Source organism: Equus caballus, chromosome 26, assembly GCF_041296265.1.
Source record: "Equus caballus isolate H_3958 breed thoroughbred chromosome 26, TB-T2T, whole genome shotgun sequence".
Taxonomy (NCBI): Eukaryota; Metazoa; Chordata; class Mammalia; order Perissodactyla; family Equidae; genus Equus; species Equus caballus.
The window spans coordinates 35,178,058-35,202,146 of record NC_091709.1 but is presented as its reverse complement, the minus strand read 5'-3'; the positions used below and the strand labels follow the sequence as shown (position 1 = coordinate 35,202,146).

Genomic DNA, 24,089 nt, shown 5'->3' with positions numbered 1-24,089 from the left:
ATCTCTAAGGGGGCATTGCTTTTCCATAGAAAGTTTTTTTAAATCATTTAGAAAGTCACTTGTAGGGGGGTATAGTGTGCATATTGAAAAGAGACTAGTGAGAAAAATAATAATATTTGAACCATTATGTTGAATTGGGGATCAGATGTGGTAGTGCAAGTTGGGTGTCTGATAGATAGCAGATGCTCAATAAATGTTGTAGTTATCATTTTAGTTCTAAAGAGAAAGAGACTGGTTCCCTGTACTCCTCCTAAGTAAGTCCCCTTACAGAAGCTGAATGTGGCTTCCTTGCGAAAAATCTAAGGCTTTGAGTTTCATCAGGGTCTGGAGAGTTATCTTGAAGTGCCACGTCTTGACGAAGGTTCTTGGCACATGCCTGGACAAGAGCAGCCAGATGAGGGGAAAATCTGGACATTGTCTTTCTCAAGGAGGTGTCAAGTGGACTTGGGAGAAAAGGCTTCAGAGGAGACTTAGCATCTTGAATTTGACTGGATTAAAAGTCCAGCCTCCCTCTCAAGGTCAGCACCATCTTTGCAAGGCCCCTGGCAGCTGGTCAGCCTGCCCATTGCATGACCACTTCCATCGCCAGGAAGCTCCCAGCTCTTTGTTAGTTAGCTCCAAGTTCTAGAAAGTTCTTTGTCGTGTTGAGATAACACATTCTTTCTGGGAACTTTTGCCATTTACCTTTGTTTCCATATCCTCCCCTAGAGTCTAAAGCAAGTTTTCTTATTCTTTCTCATAACCTTTTGAATACATAAAAACAGCTCTCCCTTGCCTGCTGCCATGTCACATATTTAGGCTTCCCTGCCTAAGCTTTTCACTGTGTTTTTCCTATGATCCAGTTCCTCTCCTTGATCTTCTTCCTTGTAATCATGTTCCGGAACCTGGCACCCTGTCCCCTATATGGTCCGCCCTGTGCAGCCTGCCGTTTGGTTCCTGCTGTTCTCGTTTCCTCCACAATACTGGTGTCAATTCCTTAATTTATTAGAAACCACAACAAACTATTGACTCAAACTGAGCTTGTGGTGTATCAAACCCTCAGCATCAACTCTTACCCAACAAGGTTTTTCTCCATCTTATTTCGTGGGTTTTTCAAAACCCCAAATGCACAACTTAAATTTACTTCTTGGAAACTTTATCTTTGATGGAGTGTATAGATGTTGAAGTGCAAAATGAATACACAGGGCTGGTAATCACTTACAGTCCGTGACCTGCTATTAGCGTGTTCAGAGGTTTCCCCACATATGTTAAAAGTACACTGCAGAGATATAATTGTGGCTGAGCTAGATTTTAGTATATAATTTATATGCTATTATGTATCATCCAAGTAATAGGTTACTAACTATATTCATCTTCCTTTTTACATTAGTTTCAATTTGTATTAAGTCAATGTGAGCACAGAGTTTTAAAGAATTCCATTAACCTGAAAAGACTTAAAGTGAAATCCTGTTCCCATCCTTTTTTACTCTCTTCCCCCAGCCTCTCTGAAACAACCATACTCGACTATTTTAGTTAGGATTTTTGTTTGTTTTTTCTTGCATTTACTCTCATTTCTCGTCAACATCCTGATACTATTTCTCAAGTGACTTTAGACATTAACTACTGACTTTCTGTTGTGATAGATGAATATTTAGCTGTATTATATGCAAATTCTCCTTTCCTCATCTTCCTCCTCTTCCGTGTAGTCATATGAAAATTTAGGCCCAAATCAGTCATCCCCGTTATGCTGTTATGATGTTACCCTGCTGTCGTAAACATATAAATAGTATTAGCTGCTGAACCAAATAGTGTACTATCATTTTATTTCCTTTCTTGAAGAACTTTTTGTTTTTTTCCTGTAGTTAATGACTGCCTCTTTTTTTTTTTTCCGCTCAATTTGCTTATTTTTCTGGTTGCTTAGCAGTATTTTCTAAATCTCCAATTTATTAAGCAGTCGATCAGTATTGTTTTTTCTCTGGACCCTGCCCTTCTGCCTCTTGCTCTAATCTGGTTGCTTTCTAGGCCTCGTGCATTAACAGTCACCCTGGGATTTCCCTTCACTGCCCTAGTTAGATTCCTGGATTGCAAGTCTTCCTTTTTTCCTTAATAAACCACTTCATTTTCATTTAAAAACAAAAACAAAACCCTGTAGTAACTTTCTACAAAATGGTTCGTATTTGAAAGTATCTTCATTCTGCCTTTTACTTGAATAATATCTGAGTAATTTGGGATTTGGGTGTGGAAATCATTTCCCCTTTATTCACTTATTTTCTGGTACCATTCTCATTTCTGATTATCTTTTTATACGCTTTATTTTATTTTATTTTTTTTTGCTTTTTCTCCCCAAATACCCCCAGCACATAGTTGTATATTTTAGTTGTGGATCCTTCTAGTTGTGGTATGTGGGAAGCTGCCTCAGCATGGCCTGACATTGGTGCCATGTCCCTGCCCAGGATTCGAACCAGCGAAACCCTGGGCCATTGAAGTGAGGGTGACAACCTAACCACTCGGCCACGGGCCAGCCCCCAATGTGCTTTATTTTCTGTTTTTAAGCTTTAGAATAATTTCCTTACCACTAGTGTTTTGATTCTTCATAGTGTTTTGTATTCTATTGAAATTTTAATTTTGGTCAATTTTTTTTTTCTTATTCCTAAAAGCTTTCCCTACCTCCCTCTTTCTCTCCCTTTTCCCCTCCTTCCTTCTTCCCTGTCTCCCTTGCTGCCTCCCTCTCTCCCTCCTTCCTTCCCCTCTCCCTTCCTCCCACCACATCCCTCCACTTTCATTGTAACCTATGTATTTGTTTCTTTGTTTATAGCTTTAGATTCTCTTGTGTCTCTGAGGATACTATAGATTTTGGGGAAGTTTTCGTGGCTTCAGGCGTTGTTTCTCTTTTCTCCTGATGCATTTTCTTCTGTGTGCTTTGGTCTCTGCCTTTCCTGCTGGAAGCTTTCATCAAATGTCTGTTGATCCTTGACTGTTGATCATATTTAAGTGTGAGACACCACAAAAGTCCTTGGATATCATCTGTGCACATTGTCGTCTACTGGGGGCTTTTATGGCATGAACAGATAAGGCCTTTTTGTTAGGGGAATCTGGTTGACAATATTTGTTGGCCTTTTCTGTGGGGCTACTCAGCTTTGCCAGAGATGAATACTGGCATTGCCATTTGTGAGGCTTCCATTTATTCTCTTGTTGGCAGCAAACAGTTCCTCCTCCTTTTTGTACCTGGCTTCCCGAGTCTGGAGCCTCTCTTCTTCTCCGAGGAATTCACCTTGGGTGGGTGAGGGGTAGGGGGTGAGGGTGGGAGGGGTGCACAGTTGCATGACTTTCTTCAGTGGAGGAGGGGAGCCTCATATTACAGATACGGGCTAATATCTGTCATTCTCTTTACAGATATTAAAAATGATAGTTTCATTAAGGCTTGTATAAATAAAATTCTAAAATATGTTAAACACAGAACCAGTGAGGAAAAAGACTCACATAGGAATTCACATAGGAACTTCATTTCCAACTAACCTCTTATGTAACTGTTTTCCTTTTCCTTTTTGTTCTTTTAAAATGGAAAAAAGAAGTTCAGCCTAGGTTTACAATTATTCTTGTGCTTCTGTAAACTCAAATTATCCAAAATCTTAGTTTCCTAGATCTGGCATACATTCTCTAGTATTTCCCTTGTTTAAAATGAATTTTCCTTTTCCTACCACTCACGTAAACCATTGATTATCTGAAATCACTGAGTATCCTCCATTCAGTTGGATAATTGGCGCTGGACCTCTTTAAATACATAATGAAGCCCCGAGCTTCATCTTAACTCTGCACTCAAAGGGGCTCTTATGCAAAATGCATTTTTTGCTGATTATATTTGTCTCTTGGCAAGAACTTTGCTTATCCCCCTCACTGAACTGAACTTTATACAGTATTTATAGCATCCCCAGAAGGCAAAGGAAGAAACACACAATTCACCCTCCCTACCTGCCTGTCTGCCGTTGTTTGTTTAATGGAAGGTGATGAGTGTTGAAGAACTTGAGAGGGTCTCAGTGGTGGTCTCTCCTTCCAGCCTTTTGACCACTGGATTCTAATGAAGGGCCCCAGGGTAGACCTGATGTCCGTCATTAAGCTTGCCTGGTTTGAGAAGGTGATATAAGGTTAGTGGCTTTGGAGAGCTTTTTTTCTAGCCATGTCGGAATTTAAATCCTGGAGAGGCCACACTGGAATACACTGTATTCAGTTAGTGGTCTGCTGTGATCAGCTCTGAAGTGCTAAGCCTATAAACGGCCGTGAAATGTTTCAAGAGTTTTCTCTACTTAACTCGTTGTTGATGGAAGTCAGCGTAGACTCTGCCTACCCTCTCCTCCCACGCACAGCTTTGCGTATGCCGCTAAAAAAGGACGAACTCTATTGAAAAACTCATTGAGTCAATTGTACTCCTTAGGAATTGATTTGGCTTAATGCTAGAGAGTGGCAGACTGCTGTTTTATTTAGACGGGACCGCAGGAGCAAAAATTCTCCCTAAAGGAACTGCCTTCAGCCCCTGACAGGCTTTAAAAGAGTTTGCAGACTTGAGATTTATTTAATGGTTAAAAGGACTGATGGCTAAATTTTTCATAAAGCTGCGATCACGTTTTTGTATATAGCTTTCTCTAGATTATGGGGCTTGATATGCTTTTTTTTCCCCTTTTTGTTTTATCTTATTTTGAAAAATTTTAAATTGTGGTAAAATATGCATAACATACCATCTTAACTCTTTTTAAGTGTGCAGGTCAGCGGCATTAAGTGCATTCCCATTGCTGTGCAGCCATCACCCCCATCCATCTCCAGAGCTCTTTTCATCTTGTAAACCTACACAGTGAACACTGATTCCTCGTTTTCCCTTTCCCCTAACCCCTGGGAACCACCATCTTCCTTTCTTTTAAATAAAGAAATTCCTGCTGCTTTGCCAACGTTAAATATACACCTTTCAAGGGATGTTTACCTTTATCGGCTGGTGTCAGCCTGCTTCATTTCCGCTTATGAACTGGGAGACAGATGTAAACTCTCTGATATCAGACGGGAGTGGGCTGCCCTTGGCTGAGTTTGGCAGAGATCCTGGCAGGTGGAAGGAAGGAGGGCTCTCCTTTCGTTAAGTCAAGAGAGCAAAAGGCCTTTGTTCTACAGAACCTATCAGATTGTGTCTCCTCTTGGAGGTTAAAAGTCTATCATACAGACTCTTGCTTAAAAAGCATTGCTTATTTCGAAATGGAATTCTTACTTTGCTAGTATATGAGTCAGGGTGGGTTTGGTTATGCTGCAGTAAGGAGCAATCCTCAGATCTCCACAGCTTAACATACCTTTTCATTCCTGCCATGTGTCTGATGGCCATTGCCTGTAAAGCTGTGCTTGTCCTGGACACTTAGAGACCCACGCTGATGGAAGCCCATCTTGAGAAATGCTTCCTGGACTGTAAGCACTGGGACAAGAACGGGGGCAATCAGGCTTTTGTTAGGAGTGACACCTGACGCTTCTCCTCAAATTCATTGGCTAAAGCCAAAGGACATGGCCATGCGTAACTTCAAAGGGAGCAGGAAGGTTCCACCCTCCTATGTCCCTAGGGCAAGCTCAAAATATTGGGTATACAAGACTGATGACCCCATAGCGAGGCTTTTAGAGCAACTGGTGAGAGCTCGGGGGTCGGGAGCAGTGTGGCATACTTAAAAAAATTTAAGTGGGGATTGGGGTTTAAAATAAATTACTATGTTATCCTTAATTTTTCTGCACTTTAGTTTCTCCAATTGTAAAATGGTCACCTGGGCCCCTTCTAGATGAATATTTTTATTTTAAATTTTAAGTGTGTAATTTGTATTTAGCAGAGTTTGCATCAGGAGTTTAAAATCTTTCCATCTGTCCCTCAGGTATTATGTCAGGGTTGTAGGTATTTCCTTTCTTGACTCCGCAGAGGATTCTGATGGAGGCAGAGACGAGCGAGGAGTATCTCCGGGGAGTGGCAATGGACCTCCCACTGAGCATTGCTGTTCCAGATGTTTTTACAGGAGACACAGCCTCTTCCTGTTAGGGGCACATGCCAACTCGGCATGGATTTCATCAGAAACACCCCCACAATGTCCTTTTAAAATGGGGGGAAACACCAGCTCCCTGAAGCCTGAAAGCTCCTTGTTTCCGTTGAACTGTCATACAAAGGGGAAAGTCTGTTTCGGCTCAAGGAACTAGCCATTTATCAGCTGTTACCAGGCCCTGTGGAGGACAAAGGAGTGATGCCGAATGGGTTATGCTGTTTGGAACTTCCCTTCCAGTCTCACAGGGGCAATTTTTAATGAAAAATAGAATCTGATGTAGAATATTTTTAGGATAGTTATAAAAAAATTATATATAAATATTAGGGTAATACATCTTGGAAAGATTCTTTTAAACTTTCTATTAAAGTGTAATATACATACATAGAAAAGTACACATTTTGATGTTGTTTCACCAGCTGGGCACACCCATGCCACACACTCATAGAACCAGGACCCAGACCAGGAAGCAGAACATGGTCCGCGCCCCAGAGGCCCCCACTGTGGTTCCTTCGGATTTCACCCCCTCCCCCCATTCCCACTGACTTCTAACAGTGCACATTAGTTTTGCCTGTGTTTGTATTTCATGTAAATAGAATCTTGAAGTCTATACTCTTGCACATCTGGCTTCTTGTCCTCAATGTTATGAATGTAAGATTTATCCATATTGTGCTGTGTAGTCGGGATGGTATTTCGTTGTGCCATTATACCACACATGACTCATCCATTCTATTGTTGATCTGTGTTTGGATAGTTTCCAGTTTTGCCCATTAGAAATTGTGCCGCTATGAACATTTTGGTACATATATTTTGTTAAGCATATGAATGTGCTTCTGGTGGGTATATACCCAGGAGTGCATTTTGGGGGTCACAAGGTGTGCACATATTCAACTTCAGTAGGTAGCACCAAACAGCTTCCCAAAGCAGTTAGAACTAGTTTGCTCTCCAGCCCCCAGCCAGCAGCATGTAAGAATTTGAGTTGCTCCATATCTTTGCCAACACTTGGTATTTTCTTCTTGGAAGCTTTTCCGTTAGAAAAATATCCTTACTAGAGTGTTTTTCCATCTGAGCTAATTTCTTCCATAAAAATAAAAAAGTGAAAAAAATAACCCACTTAGCAAAATATGCACTGATGGCTGAGGTGCACTGAGAGACTCGAAGATCAAACATTGTACGTTGTCTGAGGCAGGAGCGAGCATGGTGGTTTCATAATATGTGGGAGGATCTTAAACTCGGTGTTTTTTCTTGAGTATCTTTCAAGTGATACATAAAGGCAAGACACCAGATAATGGCTTTCTTTTCTTTTCTTTTCTTTTCTTTTTTTTTTCTTGCTGAGGAAGATTTGCCCTGAGCTAACATGTGTGCCAATCTTCCTCTCCTTTGTGCGTGGCTCACCACCACAGCATGGCTGGTGAGTGGTGTAGGTCCATGCCTGGGATCTGAACCTGTGAACCTGGGTTGCCGAAGTGGAACGTGCAGCACTTTAACCACTCGGCCACAGGGCTGGGGGCCAGGCCCTATAATGGCTTTCTAAGAGGAGATAAGTATTAAAAATTTGAAGCAAAGTTAAGAGTTAAAGATGAATCTCATACAGACATGCCTTTTTTCCCTAAATTTCTCAGGTAAATTTCTGCAAGAATTTACCTTTGACTTCCAGTGTCTTTTTCTCCACTTCTCCTCCCCACAGTCCTCACGAAATGATTCCATTTGCTGCATCAGGTGGGACTTCTGCTGTTTCTTGTGAGAATGTCCAGCTTATTGAAGTCTTCCTTAGACACAGGCACATACATAACCACTGCTGGATTGTTCAGCTTTGTGTGGTGTGCCGTGTGGGGCCTCTGTTGGCAGACATCATTTGTGACATTTGATGCAGTTTGCTTTGTGGACTACAAAGCTGATGAGAGTCAGAAATGATGGAGTGGTGCCTTGACTTAACTTTCAGTTGCCAGCATAGAATAGTGTGTGGGTGGGGTCCTGTTAATAGAATTTTGTTTGTAAACCATTATTCAAATGAATTAGGAAACTAAGAAGATACATGAAAAATGTACATGAAAAGCGATATTGGCAGCTACTTCAGTATGGTGGTGGCTAAATAGATCCTTTCTTCAGATGGGCTAACTTGTGAGCATTTATTCAACTTCTCTGGGCTTAAGGGGATACACCTGGAAAAGTCTAGCACCTCCTCACTTACACATACTCATTGATTGAGTTCCTAAAGTATTCGTAATAGCATATCATCGCACATGTGCTGTCTCCCCAAACTCTTCTCTGACTTCTGCCTTTCAGAGCACCCAGCAAGCCCACTTTGAGGTTACCTGCCCAGTTTGGAGTGTTCTCCACACTGTCTTAAAATCCCCTCTCAAATGGCCGTTGTTGGTGGCTGGGGTGCTGCTGGGTGGCCACTGTTCCTAGATACTCTCACCTGTCCCCTGAGACAGTTTTGCTTCTGGCTGCCTTTAACTACTCCCCCAGCCCTAGTTGTGTCATTGCTGCTTAACTCTGGCATGTGACCTTTGGATCTGGGTCACAGTGGTTCACTGGGGGCAGGACTCTTGCGTCTTCCTTGGCCAGTAATGTCCCTCAGCCTCACTCTCACCTTGGAACTGACCAGTCTTTCTGGAAACTGACCTTTGCTTCATAGCAACCCTGTGAACTATGTTATCACGTAGATAAGTATCTTGGCTCGGGCTACTAAAAGAAACTACCGTAGACCAGGTGGCTTATAAACAACAGAAATTTATTTCTTACCTTCTGGAGGCTGGAAGTCCAAGGTCAGGGTGGCAGCATGGTTAGGTTCTGGTCAGGCGCACTCCTTGATTCAAAGATGACCATCTTCTTGCTGTGTCCTCACGTGGTGGAAGGGAGCTAGCTGGCTTTCTGACTTCTTTTTAGAAGAGCCTAATTCGCTGCATGAAGGTTCCACTCTCATGATCTAATCCCCCCCCCAAAGTCCTCCTCCTAATACCATCGCGTTGGGGGTTAGGATGTCAACATTTGAACTGGGGGCAGGGGGTACAAGGATTCAGTCCATTGCAACAATTTCAGTAAGTACATTTGGTGAGCAAATATGGTGACTTCATTCTGGACAGCCCTTGGGGGCTAGAGGTAGGGTTGGTGCCTGACTTAAGACTAACTTATTTTATCAAGTCTCTGAAGGAAGAGGAGGTCAGAGAGGTTAGCCTTCCCCGTCGGGTGTCTGGACCTGTCATCTGGACTCCCAGGCGTTGCTTCTCTGGAAATACACTGTTTCACCTCCAGTGACCTAAGAGCTGGCTGTTTCTTCTTTGCCCCCACCTCCCCACTTACAGACCACCAGTCAGACGGAGCTGGAAAACTGGATCACCGCCATCCATTCTGCCTGCGCAGCTGCCGTCGCAAGACACCACCACAAGGAAGACACGCTCCGACTCCTGAAGTCAGAAATCAAGAAACTGGAACAAAAGATTGATATGGATGAAAAGATGAAGAAAATGGGTGAAATGCAGCTGTCTTCAGTCACTGATTCAAAGAAGAAGAAAACTATATTAGATCAGGTAATCATTCTTCCGTGTTTAGACTTGGGTGAAATCGTTGGGTCTCTAAAGTTTCTCTGCTGCCTTTGGAATCGAGAAACATCATCGGTTATCTTGTTGTCAGCTTGTCACCCAGGCTGCTAAATTCTTTATTGTGACTGTCACTTTTCCTCACCCATTGTTCACAGTTGATTGTTATGAGCTAAAGGGAACAATATTACATTGAATGAAAGACAGAAATCTAATAGAGGAGCTTTCCCACTGCCACCAGTGGCATGCTGTTCTAGGGGATCGGTGTAATTGGAAAGTCTGCAATGTCATTCTCCACCTTATTGGGTTGACTTGGAGCGCGACTATGGTGGGGATTAATTCCTGACTCCTCAATAGATTTAGATTTCTAAATATAGAAAACGTAGAGTGTGCTTTAAAATATATATATACATAATTGCTGTCTATGAGCATAAGTGTGTGTCATGCTAAAAACAGAAGATTTAGTTGGATAACAAAGGACATTTTTGCCTTTTATTCAGTTGTTTTAAAGTCAGTAGTAATGCTTTGAAACTTTGTCCTAATGTGTAGAAAGGAATTATGTGAATAAATGCTATTTAAATAATTGAAGAGTCGATGATGTGGACCAGCATGTGCTCTTCGGTATTTCTGTCCCTCTGTTCTTTCCTCCTATTACCTGACACTATTTTTTTTCAATTGAGGCAAAATTCACATAATATAAAATTAACCTTTGTTGTGTCTGTGAGGAAGAGTGGCCCTGAGCTAACGCCTTTTGCCAATCTTTCTCTTTTTTGCTTGAGGATGATTGGCCCTGAGCTAACATCGGTGCCCATCTCCCTCTATTCTGTATGTGGCACAGTGCCACAGCATGACTCGATGAGTGGTGTAGATCTAACCCTGTGTACCTGGGAGTGCACAACGTGGAGTGCACTGGGCTTAACCACTACACCGCCAGGTTGGCCCCTAAAATTAACCATTTTGATATGTACAATTCAGTATCATTTAATACATTCACAGGTTGTTCCCCTCTGCCCTGACATTCAGTTTTTATGGATTTACCTATTTTGGATGTTTCATATAAGTGGAATTACATATCATGTGACTTTTTGTGTCCAACTTCATTCACTTAGCATACTGTCTTGGAGGTTGTGCCACATTGTAGCAGGTGGCAATCTTTCATTCCTTTTTATGGCTGAGTATTATTCCATTGTATATAGACACCACGATTTGTTTATCCATTCATCCATTGATGGACATTTGGGCTGTTTCCACTGTTTGACTGTTGTGAGTAGTGCTATGAACATGCATGTACATTAATGCTATATTTTCAGTTGAAGTAACAAGGTAGATATCAACCATTCATCATTGCCCATAACATCATTAACATCCCTAAGCCTTCACTATATGCCAGACCCTCTACTAAGTCTTATGCTTGCATCATCTTATTTAAACATCTCATCACCTTAGGACGTAGGTGTTATTTTCCCATTTTGAAAAATGAGGAAATGTCTTAGCTACTCCCTATGGCTGGAACTGTGTATTCCAGAGCCTGGCTCTCCACCACCCAGTGTTTTCCATTTCCCGTTCTGTATTCTCTACCACTCACCTCTCCTCAAACAGTCTTGGTCTCTTTGCCTCTGATCTTTAGTTCGCCTCGCTTTTCCTTTGTCTTTCTATGAAAGCCACCTCTTGTAAGTCATATAATTCTCCAGTGCTGAAAATCTACATTTTTTACTTCTGCTGTGGGTGTGTGGCCCAGAGCCTGGAGCTGATGAACCTATAATGCCCATAAACATGAAATCTATGATGAGGAACACAGAGCAACTAATGATACACTTTCTGTTTATCCTTCTGACTTTATGGCTATAGGTCTTTGCAGAAAAATGTGTAAGCTATGGAGACAATAATACTTGACCTGCTATTATCTGAAAAACTTAAGGTACTTGTTGTTTACCCCTCAGGATTAAAATTAATACCTTTACAGCAAATAGATGTGTAATATTTGTGTAGGATAAACTTGTTAAGATTTATCTTCCCTTTTTCTCACCTTTTCCCACATTGTCACCTCTGTAGATCTTTGTTTGGGAGCAAAATCTCGAACAGTTCCAAATGGACCTATTTCGTTACCGCTGTTACTTAGCCAGCCTCCAAGGCGGGGAGCTGCCGAACCCTAAAAGGCTACTTGCTTTTGCAAGCCGACCAACGAAAGTGGCAATGGGCCGCCTCGGAATCTTTTCGGTATCATCCTTTCATGCCCTGGTGAGTCGAAGCTGATGTATTTTTGAAAAATATGCATCTTGAGTATTAATCCTGAGCAGGACTTGACCAGAGTCTCTGAAGTGTTTTTCTAGTTCACTGCTGTGTATGGATTTCTGACACGTTCTTTCTCTGCAGTGGGTGCAAACCTTCATTCGAAGTCATTCTGAAATTTATTACTTAAGCCTCTCTTGATGGGGCCTAAATTGTTGTGCAAAGAAAACATGGAAGGTATTATCTTAAGAGATCTTTGCCTGTAGTGTTTGTTGATAACTTATGTCGTCTTTTGGTAGAGTCATGTTTCTAACACAAATATATGTATTTTACATTAATTTTATGGAAATGGTAAGTGGAGAGCTCTCTCATACATAAATGTGTTGTCTCTGTCTCTCTCGCACACACGAAAAACATACACCAAATATCGAAAACTGATCTCTTTGGAGATCTCCCTTTCCAGTTTATTTTTTAGCATCGTTTTGATGGCCATAAATACCTAATGCATAAAGGAAGGCAAAGACCTTCCATGATTTACCAGCCCAACATATGTTGGAAGAGAATTTTCATTAGACCTCCAGGGCGGTGGATTGTATAGCTGTGTTGTGTGTTTGCAGTGTGTAATTTCGTGTACTTGCTAAATCGTGAAGAGCTTTATGTGCTTTTGGCTCCTTTCTTCTCAGAAATTGCTATGCGAGTAACATGGTTTTACCCTATCCAAGTCAACACCCACTTAAAATGTACTACACCTTAGCACATTTGCTGTGGAATTAAATGTTAAGTCTCAGGTTCCAGAAGCTGCTTTGGAAAACCTTAGCTGTGCTGCTCTTGGCTTGCTGTGTCAGCTGTACCCTTCAATTGAATTCAGAGCTGTAATTCAGTCAGAGGCGTTTGTATTCTTTATAAATAGATTAGCGTCATCATCTGGATAATTAGGGGTAGATTTACATTTTTAAAGAAGTCTTAAGCCAATTTCTGGAGTTATTAAAACTGGCACCCTGATTTGTTCTGTTAATTACAGCTCAGCTCCTGGTCTCCCTGGCTACCACCTCTCCTTATAGCTGTTAGGTCCTATTTTTGAGTAGTGATGGGTCGAAGTGCTGCGATGAGTAAGTCTTGCAAATGGTTTTCAGTTTGTGGCTCTAAGACTCTTTCTCTGAGACCCAGACGCCAATTTTTAACTTAGCCAAATCTCAGTTTGCCTCTTCTGCAAAAAAATCGGGATAAAAATTCTTATTTACCTCTTTGTAAGAATGTCGTAAATTGAGGGAGCATTTTTATTAAGGAAGCTTATGGTGCTAGTGATGTGGCATCAGCGTTAATACTGAATCCTGAGTAGCCAAACGTCTCTTTTCTTTTATCCGGCCTGATTTTGGAGAAAGTCATTTTGCTGTCTACCAAAAACTTCTGTGCCTTAATTATTTTCTTCAAAGCCATTGGAGCTAACTTCTCTGAGATGGAGAAGTAAAAGCCACTGTATTACCCTTCCATAATTCATCTTCAGACCTTCTAATTTCTTCTATCTCAATATCTGTGATTTGTGGGTGCTTTTGATGGGCAGGCTATTGAAACCTGGCCAGTGGCAGATGGGGGTGGAGGGTTAGTAACTCTTTTAGGTTTTTTGGCCAGTGATTTTTAAAGAAGAATATTTTATTCCATATCTGCAACTCTGTTTCTTTGTTCTTTTTATGCTGGCTGCATCAGCAGTGGGAATCTGCATGTCTCTATGTCCTCGCAAACTTCTCTTTTCCATGAGGGGTATCATTTCCGACAGAACAAGTTAGGCAGGCCTGTTGGATATCTATTCCTGTTTGTTGATGCAGCTCCTGCAGGAGATCCCGGGCAGGGAATTTTCCAGGCTGATTTATTGGATACTTATTTTTTCCTCCTCTTCTTGTCATTTGACCCCAGGGAATTTTATTTTTCCCCTTGGAGTTGAAATGTTCTTCAATTTAGCCTTTGTCTAGGCATTTTTTTTTTTCTCCTTTTAAGTGGGGGGCGTGGGAGGAGGAGGTGTGAGGGCAACAGGGCGAGGGGAGGAGACTTGAGCTACAATTTAAGTACCATTCACCAGGAGGGCTTCCCATAATACTCAGTGATTTGCGGTAATTAACTGAAGGGTCCCCGCTGTACTCTTTGAAAGAAGGTTATCATTGTTCTTGTTTGCACAGATGAGCAGAATGATAGAGTAATCAGGTCCCAGCCACAAAGGGAGGCATTGTCTGGGCAAAGATCATTGAGAAACTCTTGAGGTCTTGTCCAATAGTTCTTTTGCTAGCCTTTTTTTTTTTTCCTTCTAAATCCCTTTGCTCATTTTGAGTCATTATTATCTTGGGGTTAGCAGTTGCTTTTGCTGTTTACAAGGTCCCCAACAGTTTAGCATAGTTACTGTAAGAACCTTAAATAAAGTGCCCATTTTTGAAACAGACTGAGCCAACTGGTCAGCTGGTAACTGAGAATATTTATGGTTGTGTGAGTTTCTCTTCCAGACTCTGTTTTTCTACAATTATAAACTGAGGAGTTACTTTTGAATTGTTGTAACCGTGTTATGTAGGATCTCTGCTTTTGCTTTTGCGATGTTTGTTTATTTATTCATTCGTTCAGCAAATATGTGTGAGTGACTGGCATATGTTAGTTACTGTCCTCATAATTAGGGTTATGGCAGTGATCAACCCCAGTGCTCCTGTCCTGTGGGAGCTTGTGTTCTTGTGGGAGAGATGGATAATAGATAAGTAAGTAATTAAATAAACACAATAAATATAGATATTGATGTGTGCTATGAGGGAGGTAAATAGGGTAATACGTATTGATACATATACACACACGTACATATGTTTATATATATACACTATCTATATCTGTCTATCATCTATCTATCTATCTGGCTGCCTGTGTGTATGTGTATATGTATCTATTTATGGATAGATTATCTACTTATAAATATATATATATATATAAAAGACCAAATGGACATTTTTTTTCTCTAGGATTTTACCCTTAACACTATTTCCTCAGTGGTTGTTATCCTCATTTTGTCATAACTGACATTGACATAGTCACACAAGCATGTATGTGTGTCAGCACCTTATAATTTATTTCTTCTCCAAACTTTGTTTACCTTTAACTTAGAAAGTGATGAAAATAGAGAAAAGAAAATGTTCACATATTTGATATCAACATGTGCCTTTTGTTTTGTGATTTTGTTCCCTGACACCTTGAATCTAACTGTAGATGAGAGCTCTTTCTTATAGAGCTTTCCCCCTGCTGTCCGGGAAACCTCATTTTCCTATGCCGGGATCTGGGTTTTCTTACGTGCTAAGCTGGGAAAGTGCAAGACCTCTCAGCTCCCTCATCTTCCTATTTTCCTTTGGGACCCAAACCTCCTTCCTAATACCGCGCAGAGAAGTTGTTTTGATTCCTGTTTTTAATGTATGTGAGGTCTTTGCCAGTCTACTCTTGGGGCTTCCACGGTATTTACTCTGTCACTACTGAAAACCCCAGAGAAGCCTGCCTTCTAACCAGCATGCAGACTGCTGGGGAAGCCCCTTTGGTTACCCAAGAATATTCCATCCCCTACATGGCTGCCAGTTGGCAGCCATCACACTGGGAGTTGCCCGTGTGGGAATCTATGACAAGTGGGTTCCAAGACATTCACCTCCAGCAATGAAGAATGGGTGGGGAAGTTTCATGTCAAGTCTGACTCGCTCTGCCTCCTGGCACTCCCTTCTTTGAAAGGAGAGCCCGTGGGTGGCCTATTGAGTTCTCCTGGCAGGAGTTCCCTTAAGTGCCTGGGACTTTGCTTACCACCTGTAGGGTAAAGTTCAAGCCTGACTGTTTGCCTGGGAAGGACTTTGTGGGGTCCTCACAGAGATTCAGCATCTACTTGAGCACTTAGCACAGTGGCAGATTGAAATTTGGCTGTTCCCTTCTGAAATACTTGTCTGGGTTGCTGGCATCTTGCAAGTAACTCAACATAGTTTAGTTTCCTTTTTCTGTTTTTTGTTTTCTAGACAAAATACAACTGTTATTCCCCTTTCACCTAATCATAGGACCTGCAAGGCTAGTAAGGTGGCTTCACCATCTTCATGAACCCAAGTCCCTTCCATCTTGTTGTTCTGCCATCCTTGAAAAGGCTTCTATCTGAATATTCTAGGCTGGCTAACATGTAGACTTTCCTGACATCAGGAAGGAGGAACATGAAGGATAATGGAGAGTCCCCCCTTCTGAGGATGCTTCCTGGAAATTGCAAATAGCCCGTCTTTTACCTCCCATTGACCGGAACTTTCTCACAAGCCCATGTTCCGCTACAAGGAAACTAAGTCAACTTGGGGGAGCCATGTGCTCAGCTGTGTTTGGGGTTTCTCTGACTGAGGTACAAGGGAGAGTGATACTGGCCACCACTATTACTTGCCTAATTAGGAAAGTGAGTTTATGTAATTCTAAGAAAACTAAATAGAAGAGATTTGTAAATTTAGGTTTAATGTGGAATCATAGAAACCAAAGTCGTCTGTTTTCACTATTTTTGCTGACACTTAGGCACTGTTTTTCATTAGAATGCCGAAAAAGCTCTGTAGCGTTTGGGGAGAATCTCAAGAAAGTGTGCTAATTTAACTTGATGCCAGAGTTCAAGCCTGTGACCCGAGGACATCTAATTGTTGGAAACATAACAGTACATTCTATTACTATTTTATTTATTTTTACTGATGATTTCAGACAATGATTGAGTTTGCTAACCTTTCACTTACATTTATAGTCATGGAGGGCCCTCAAAGTCTGAGTGTGTGTGAGTCATGGATTAAACGTTTTGGTGTTCGGGTCAGTGTTGGTTGGCGTAATGGAGGAGGGGTCTTTGAAGGGTGCGACTTAGTGAGGACTTTGAGAACAGCTGAGTGGTCCAGACACATCTCTCTTGATGATGTCCCTCCTTGCTGTCTTCAGGTGGCAGCACGCACTGGAGAAACTGGAGTGAGAAGACGTACTCAGGCCATGTCCAGATCTGCAAGCAAGCGAAGGAGCAGGTTTTCTTCTCTTTGGGGTCTGGACACTACCTCCAAAAAGAAGCAGGGACGCCCCAGCATCAATCAGGTGGGTTCCAGGGTGGATGGAAAAGCAAGCGTAGATGGCTTCTGTGACCACCTCACACTGGGATGTGTCTGCGTGTGTGTGTTCCTTCGTTGACAATGAGTCTTATTTAAAATCAGCTAGTTGACTCAAAGAAGTTAGTTGTGTTAGGGGCTTTTAATAGATAATATACACCCATAACATTGAACTCTGCTATTAGTCTATCACCAAGCTCCAGTCCTCCACCTGCATCCTTTCCAAACCCCGGTTAATTACAGACCTACTGAGAGTGCACAAGTCATCTGGAGTCTTCAGAAAAAACCAGGGCTTGATGCTGAAGCCAAGTGGGCACCTGAGCACAGAGTCTTTTAAGATGCCTCTGGCGCTGGATCAAAGGCAGCCTCCAGGGAAATCTGATTGTTTCTTTGCCCTTGACTTTCTGGGGTTGACATTAAATGAGCAGTTCGTCTGCCTACTGGTTTGAGGAACCAGGAATCTGAGAGTGCTCGCTTGCTGCCTGGACTCCCTTCTGCAGAGATGCTGGGGCTTGAAGGGGACCTCAGTACATCATGAATGGTACCCTTCATGAATGTCGGTGTCAGGCCTCTAATACCCGTGTGCTGCGCCTCCTTAATTTTACTCCTTTACCAGCCATGGCCACTTTCCTACGGGAGTTGCTGCTGAGAGGCTCACTCTCCATTGTCATTGTCATTGTCATTCTTCTTTGGCTTTGAGCAATGAGTGGCTCCAGAACTGCTTCAGGTTTTAGGGACTGAAGAGACACGGGTATTTGAAAGAAGGAGAATGTCCAGTACTTGGGCTGCAGTGGCTGGAAAGTGAGGCGCTGGACTTTTCTGAGGTCATGACAAGGATTACCAATTTGACCTCTTCACTCTGAGCCCTTAGGCAAAGTGAGAAGTCAGTTGACTGACTTAAAGAAAGATCCCTCATTATTTGTTCTGACAATTCTAGCCATTCTTTTACCTAGAAACTGAAATTCACAGGAGAAATTCGTCCTGAAAGCTGATGTACTAAGTCCTTCCCTGACCAACATGCTCGCCATTTAAAACATGGAGGGTCTGTCTCCTTGGTGGAACTGGCAGGAGACCAGAGGAGCAAAGGATCGGAGGGCCTGAGACTGTGCAATCCTGCAGTGTGTCCTGTGCTCTGTGGGGAGAGTAGAGCATCAAGGTGGCTGCCATGCGTTTGGATTCTAGTACATCTGAAGAAGACACTGTTTGGAGGAAAGTCAGTATTTCATTGGAAAAACCATGCAAGAAACTCGCTAGCTGTTGATGAAATCTGCAAAAGAATAACATTACCGATCAGCATACGTCCCCTCCTTTTGGGAGGTGGTGTCTTTTTGTATGCATCCTCTGTCATTGCAGATGACTCAGACCACGGCTATAAATATGTGAGAGCCTTGCAGTTGGCAACTGGGCTTGAACTTCTCTGCTATCAGAAGCCTTGGTTCATATGGTTCCACTGTGTTGGCGCCAGGTTAGGGTACAGCCCATGGCTGCTGAAATATATAGCTGAATTTAAATGAATCCGAGAGAATGTTTTTAACGTTTTTTTAAATCAAAGGATGATGTCATATCTCTTAAGCAATTCTTGTTATTCTCTCTTAAAGTAAGAGCTGAGAAAAACTTCTTGGGGGCTGGCTTGGTGGCATAGTGGTTAAATTTGTGTGCCCTGCTTCAGCAGCCAGGGGATCAGTGGTTTGGATCTTGGGCGTGGACCTACACACTGCTCATCAAGCCATGCTGTGGTGGCATCCCACATAGCAGAACTAGAAGGACTTACAACTAGGATATACAACTATGTACTGGAGCTTTGGGGAGGAAGAAAAAAGAGGAAAATTGGCAACAGATATTAGCTCAGGGCCAATCTTCCTCACCAAAAAAAAAAAAAAAAAAAAATTGCATACCTTTAAAAAAAAACAAAAAACTAAAACTTCTTGCTTAGCCATAAGCATACCAATAGAAATTTACTTATTAATTCAGTACTTGAAATGGATAAAAATAGTATGTTTCTATATATCTCATTTGCATCCGGGCAAAGGCTTTTTCATAATCATGTGTATTATCCTGACCGTACACGTTCAGTTTAGAGCCAGTATATAGAATTTCTCATGTCCATGTGTTTAGATTTTGACTACCTAGTGGCATTAGTACCCTCTTCTGATTTTAATCCTGTCTTTAGGTTAGCAGGATTCATTAAATTTCAAATAATAGAGAAATTTCTGTTTTTTTAAATAAAAAACATTTTCTGTGGTATTGTGGTAAAGTAATTATAAATGTATATTTTCAGCTTCCACTCAACAGTATTAAAGAGTAAACTAATCGTTATTGATGGCTATCTGATCAAGTATGTGATGCTATGGCAGAAATTCTTCACTGAGAACAAATCTAAGATGTTCATTGTTTTTGCAAGTTTATTTTGTTTCAATGTAGAGGAATTATCCATATCTAAAGCTATCTTTTCTTTTGAATTGTCAACGATGTGGGAAGTGATCTACAAGGAGGAACATGTTTTCCATGGTCTGCTACCTGAATTATTTTAGCTGCTTTAGGATTTGATGTAGGAGTATCTGGAAACTTCTGGAATGTTTTCTAATAGCCATGCCCATTTTGCATTCCCCTTCCCATGCTTCATTTCTCCTTTTACCCAGATTTCTTTCTAAGACGATGCTTTTGTGTCTGCAGGTGTTCGGTGAGGGAACTGACGCCGTGAAGAAGTCTTTAGAGGGAATCTTTGATGACACTGTTCCAGATGGCAAGGTAAAAATAAGCACATCTTCCTTTTCTAAAAGCACCACGAATGCATCAACATTACACAATGTAGTGGTTTCTTGGGATCCTAAAATTAAGTAGACTCACTATTAAAAGCTGAAATGATCAATTCTTTAAAGTTATTAATAGATCAACCAGCGATGGGAAGCATTTTACATTTAAAACTTGACAATGATAAGAACATCCTCCTGCTGACATAACATTTTTGATACTTATCATTTGGATGTGTAAGTTTCCATCTAGAATGTAAGAGGAGATTGGGGTCTGGGTAGCTGAATTTTTTATGCCATTGCCAATTCCTTTTATGTACAACTTCCGTTCCCAAGAGGAGAGTTCTTGTTGCCCTCCCTCTCTGCCCACACGTGCTATTTTGCTCCCATTAATTTCAAAGAACTGCTCTGATAGTATGTTCTTAAAAATATATATATTTGCCTCCCAAGATAAGTATTCAATTAAAGATTCACAGACTTGGTTCAGCCTTGTGCTTGCATTTAAAAGGGGCTTTCAAACTGGTTTGATGGAAGGCCCATAAAGAATATTGATTTTTTTTTTCCAGGCCACTTTTTTCAGCCTCTAAATATATGGACATCTCGAGTTTTAAAGATCCTAACAGTGATACCGGCGACCTCTTTGTTGGGGGGTGGTTCTGATGTTGATAACATGAGCTTGGTATAATCTTCTGCTTCTTGGACTCAGAATCAATATGACAGAGGTCAGCTCTTGGTTGCCATGCAACCAAACAGTGGCGGTCAGCAGTTGCTCAGCCCCACGTTCTGGATGAAGCTGAGCCTCAAAAACCAGAATGTAGTGGGGAGTGCTGGCTGTTGGAGGGGGAGGAGAGAAGAGTGGCCATGGGTAGGCCTTTTCTGTCTTTCATAACCAAACTGTTCTTGGATGATGTCATCTTGGAAATACCCATCCATGGCAATCTCTTTGAACATCTTTCTCTGTTTCTGATGAAATTAAATTGCTGTCCCTAGGTGCAGTCCGAGTATAGTTTTTGATGTTAACGTAGCCGTTTCTGAAGTTAGCTCATTCATCTTGCATACCATTCTTAATATACTTTTAATATCAAGATACCCTCTTCCCAGCCAACAGATCCTGGAAACTACAAGTTTTTCCCTTGTCCTTTTGTGTTACTTTTTTGTTTTTTCATTTTTTCTAGATGCTTCTTTATCCCACTTCTTGGCCAGAATGGCTTGTTCTCAAAGAGCAGTTTAGATGCAAAACTTGGGTAGATCCAGTGCTAAGGGGCACTTATTTAATGTGGCACAAGGGGACAGAGCAGGAAGATTCCAATCATAGTTAATGGGATTTAGGCAAGTTGATTGCTTTTTGACCGTCCCTTCCCTGGGGTTCCATTTATCTGTGAAAGCAACACCATTCAAAGGCAGAGCTGAAATTGTCTTCTTCAATTGAATTTAGTTTAGTGGCTTTTACAAAAAATATCTCCCCCATTCAGGGATCTGTTCTTTTTATGTATGGAAGTTGTTTGTTACCATCTCTCAGCCTTTGTTTGGAAATGTGTTTCTTCTTGTAATTTGCTGATCCCAGCCTTGTTCTTGGTAATCTATAGATACCTATTTGCCAATCAGTGACCTGGTTATAAACCAATAATTAAAGCTTATTACTTAGCACATATTGAGCATCAATATTTTTATATTGCCAAAACCCAGCATAATTCTTTCTTTGCTTATTATACTGGGCTCCTAATATTTCATCAATCTATAGGGTGTTTCCTGGTTTAGCTGTTTAGCTTGCTTAAATGTAACCAAGCTGCTGAATGTGCACATAAGATACTTCTTCTCCCATCCCTACGAACTTGGTGCTGCTCCCTGATCCTCAGGCCAAGTGAGGTAGAGGGTGGAGTGATGGTAACAGCCTAGGGAGGCTTATTTTTGCCATGTTGTGCCATAAAGCTCATCCTTGATGTTCTCTGAACCTCATCTGGAAATGGAGCTGTCTCCCTCCCAGAGGTGTGCGAGAGGTCAGATGCGAGCACAGATATGATGCTCCTGGTAAATATGCAGTGCTAGAACTTCATCTTTGCTTTAAAAATTTCCATGGGTCTCATCGTTGCCTTTGAAACATACAGCTCCCATGGCAGATATTCTTGTGGTTGGAATTCGCTGCCCCAAATTTGAAATGGGTCCCTGGAAGAAATAAGAGCGATAAAGCTGAGCTGAATGGATGACCCATTTCCTTCTTTCTTCCAAATTTTGGTACACTCTCATTCATGCCATGCCTGCCTGTGGATGCTGTGGACCAGGTGTGAGATCTGCCTCATATGTGAGGTCCGAAATCTTGCTCACCCCTCTCGCCCAATAAAGCTCCTTTCTCAGTAACTTCTTTCTCTCTCTGAAGATTGCTCTATACCCCTCACCACTGCTACCACTTCTGTCCTGGGCCCTTTTCACAGGACTAGATAATTCCTATGTGCAATCTGGGGATCTAAGATCATTCGAGACTGACTGTTGCTGCTCTGCTACCTTTATTTCTTATTGTAGAGGGAGAAAGAAATGGTCTTACCTAGTGTCCACCAACACAATCCTGACTGCGACATTTGGGTCCACGAATATTTCACCCCGTCCTGGTTCTGTCTGCCAAATAATCAGCCAGCCCTGACAGTCGTCCGGCCGGGGGACACTGCACGGGACACCCTGGAGCTGATCTGCAAGGTATTGTTTTCTTGGAAAGAGCGGAGCGGGATGGGGAATCTTGGAAGACACATATGGAGACTCAGAGGTGTGTTGTGGAGGAAGTTACTTTAAAGCACAGCTTCATTCCATTTCAGGGCAGCTTTGAGTTCCTTCATCGTAATGGGCATAATAAATATAAATGCTTTGGGAAGAGAGGGATTCTTTTAAAGAAGCTTCTTTCAACATGTGTATTTGATATATTTGTAATAAGCATATTACATGCTCATTGCAAAAATTTCAGACCATTTAGGTAAAGAAGAAAGCAGAAATTTAAGTCCATCCTTACTCAGAAAATCCGGAAATAACCACTGTAAGCATTTTGGTGTTTGTCCTTCCATTCTCTTTTCTACACGCACACGCATGCATGTATTAATGACGTCACATTACTGTTTCTCATCTGCCCTTCAGCAGTGGCTGATACACCACAGACATCTTTAGGGAAGGGTAAACTGAAATAATTATAAGTTTGACCTCCATACAGGGAAATTCCTCTTCCTCTGAACACATAATTAGCTTCTTTTTGTTGACAAATGATTGAGCTCACTTTCCTACTTTCACCGTAAGCCATAGAAAGTCTTTGATCCTTTTCAAGGTAAAGCTGGTTTCATTTCTTTTTTTCCTCCTTGAAGGGCTGCCAGATGAATGGCCTGGAGCGAGGGAAGGGAAAGAGGAAAGAAAGGAGCTTTTCTTGTGGGCCTGTTTTTACTTTTCCGTAATTAATGGCATTCATAGTCTTGTTTAGTGGTCATATCAAGTCGGAGAAGGGGCTGATACTCCCCCATTGTACAGATGGAGAAGCTGAGGCTCAGAGCCTTAGTTCCTTGTCCGAGCTCACATCACATCAGTTGCTATGGGGGGACTCAATCCACATCCAGATGCTTCAAACATGGCTGTGTCCTCCTGTGCCCGGTGGATGGTCACAAGAACTGTCAGAACCTGAGTCAGTCATCAGGAGGGACGGTCCTTAAGGGTCAGAAGAATCTGGAATATGTTCTGAGAGGAGTGGAATGATCTCCCTGGGGCCGATAAAGGCAAAGTGGAACCCTTTCTATCGTAATTTCATCCTAGTAGGAGGTAGATGGATACAATGATGTTTTTAGGACCTTCTCATTCAACACAATGGTTGATAAATCCCAAATAACGCACTACCTCAGCAGGTACTCAACTCTGTAATTCTACAATCAGCAATTTTTGTATTTTTGGGGGCAGAAAAAAAGCACTAGAGCCTTTGTAAAGAAAAAATACGGCTCTTTATGTGAGTGGGGGAAATGGAATAGCCTGGCTCACATAAGCCTTTCGGATGGTCTTACATGGGGGCAAAGTAGAAGGGCCATTTGTTTCAGGACAAAGCTCAAATCAGCCCCCGCAGAGGTGTTAAAAATAAATGATACACTATTAAATGCTTTGAATCCTTCATGTACGTGTGTTCTTGCCTTTTGAAGATAATGGTATTTCTGTTCACATTTTTCATTTTAATTACTTAACAAAATTGGTCTATTGAGGATTTCTGCATTCCTTTATTTATAGATTAGCACGCTTCTTTAGAGACCCATTAATATTCTGCAGAGCTGTGGGAGTTATTCTCAGAACTGCAGCTGAAGGTGTCGAAAGTAGGACTCTGGCAGTTTTTATAAACCAAACTCTGGAGGGTCCTTCCAGGGAATAGCATTGCTTTGAGCCTGCTGCATACAATGGACTTAGAGCCAGGAATCGGAGGGTAGGTTACAGTTTTCCAATAAC

The 24,089-nt window shown here is 41.7% G+C and overlaps 1 protein-coding gene across 14 annotated transcripts in view; it reads left to right on the top strand.

Moving 5' to 3' along the window:
- The window catches only part of TIAM1 (TIAM Rac1 associated GEF 1), a 351,800-nt gene that overhangs the window by 250,983 nt on the left and 76,728 nt on the right, over nucleotides 1-24,089 (top strand). For all 14 annotated transcript variants that reach the window (XM_070252087.1, XM_023630000.2, XM_070252085.1 and 11 more), the window contains 5 exons: nucleotides 9,332-9,556; nucleotides 11,618-11,803; nucleotides 16,733-16,879; nucleotides 19,564-19,638; nucleotides 22,158-22,328. In XM_070252087.1, coding sequence (XP_070108188.1) covers nucleotides 9,332-9,556; nucleotides 11,618-11,803; nucleotides 16,733-16,879; nucleotides 19,564-19,638; nucleotides 22,158-22,328 — 804 coding nt within the window. The remainder of the gene's footprint in view (nucleotides 1-9,331; nucleotides 9,557-11,617; nucleotides 11,804-16,732; nucleotides 16,880-19,563; nucleotides 19,639-22,157; nucleotides 22,329-24,089) is intronic.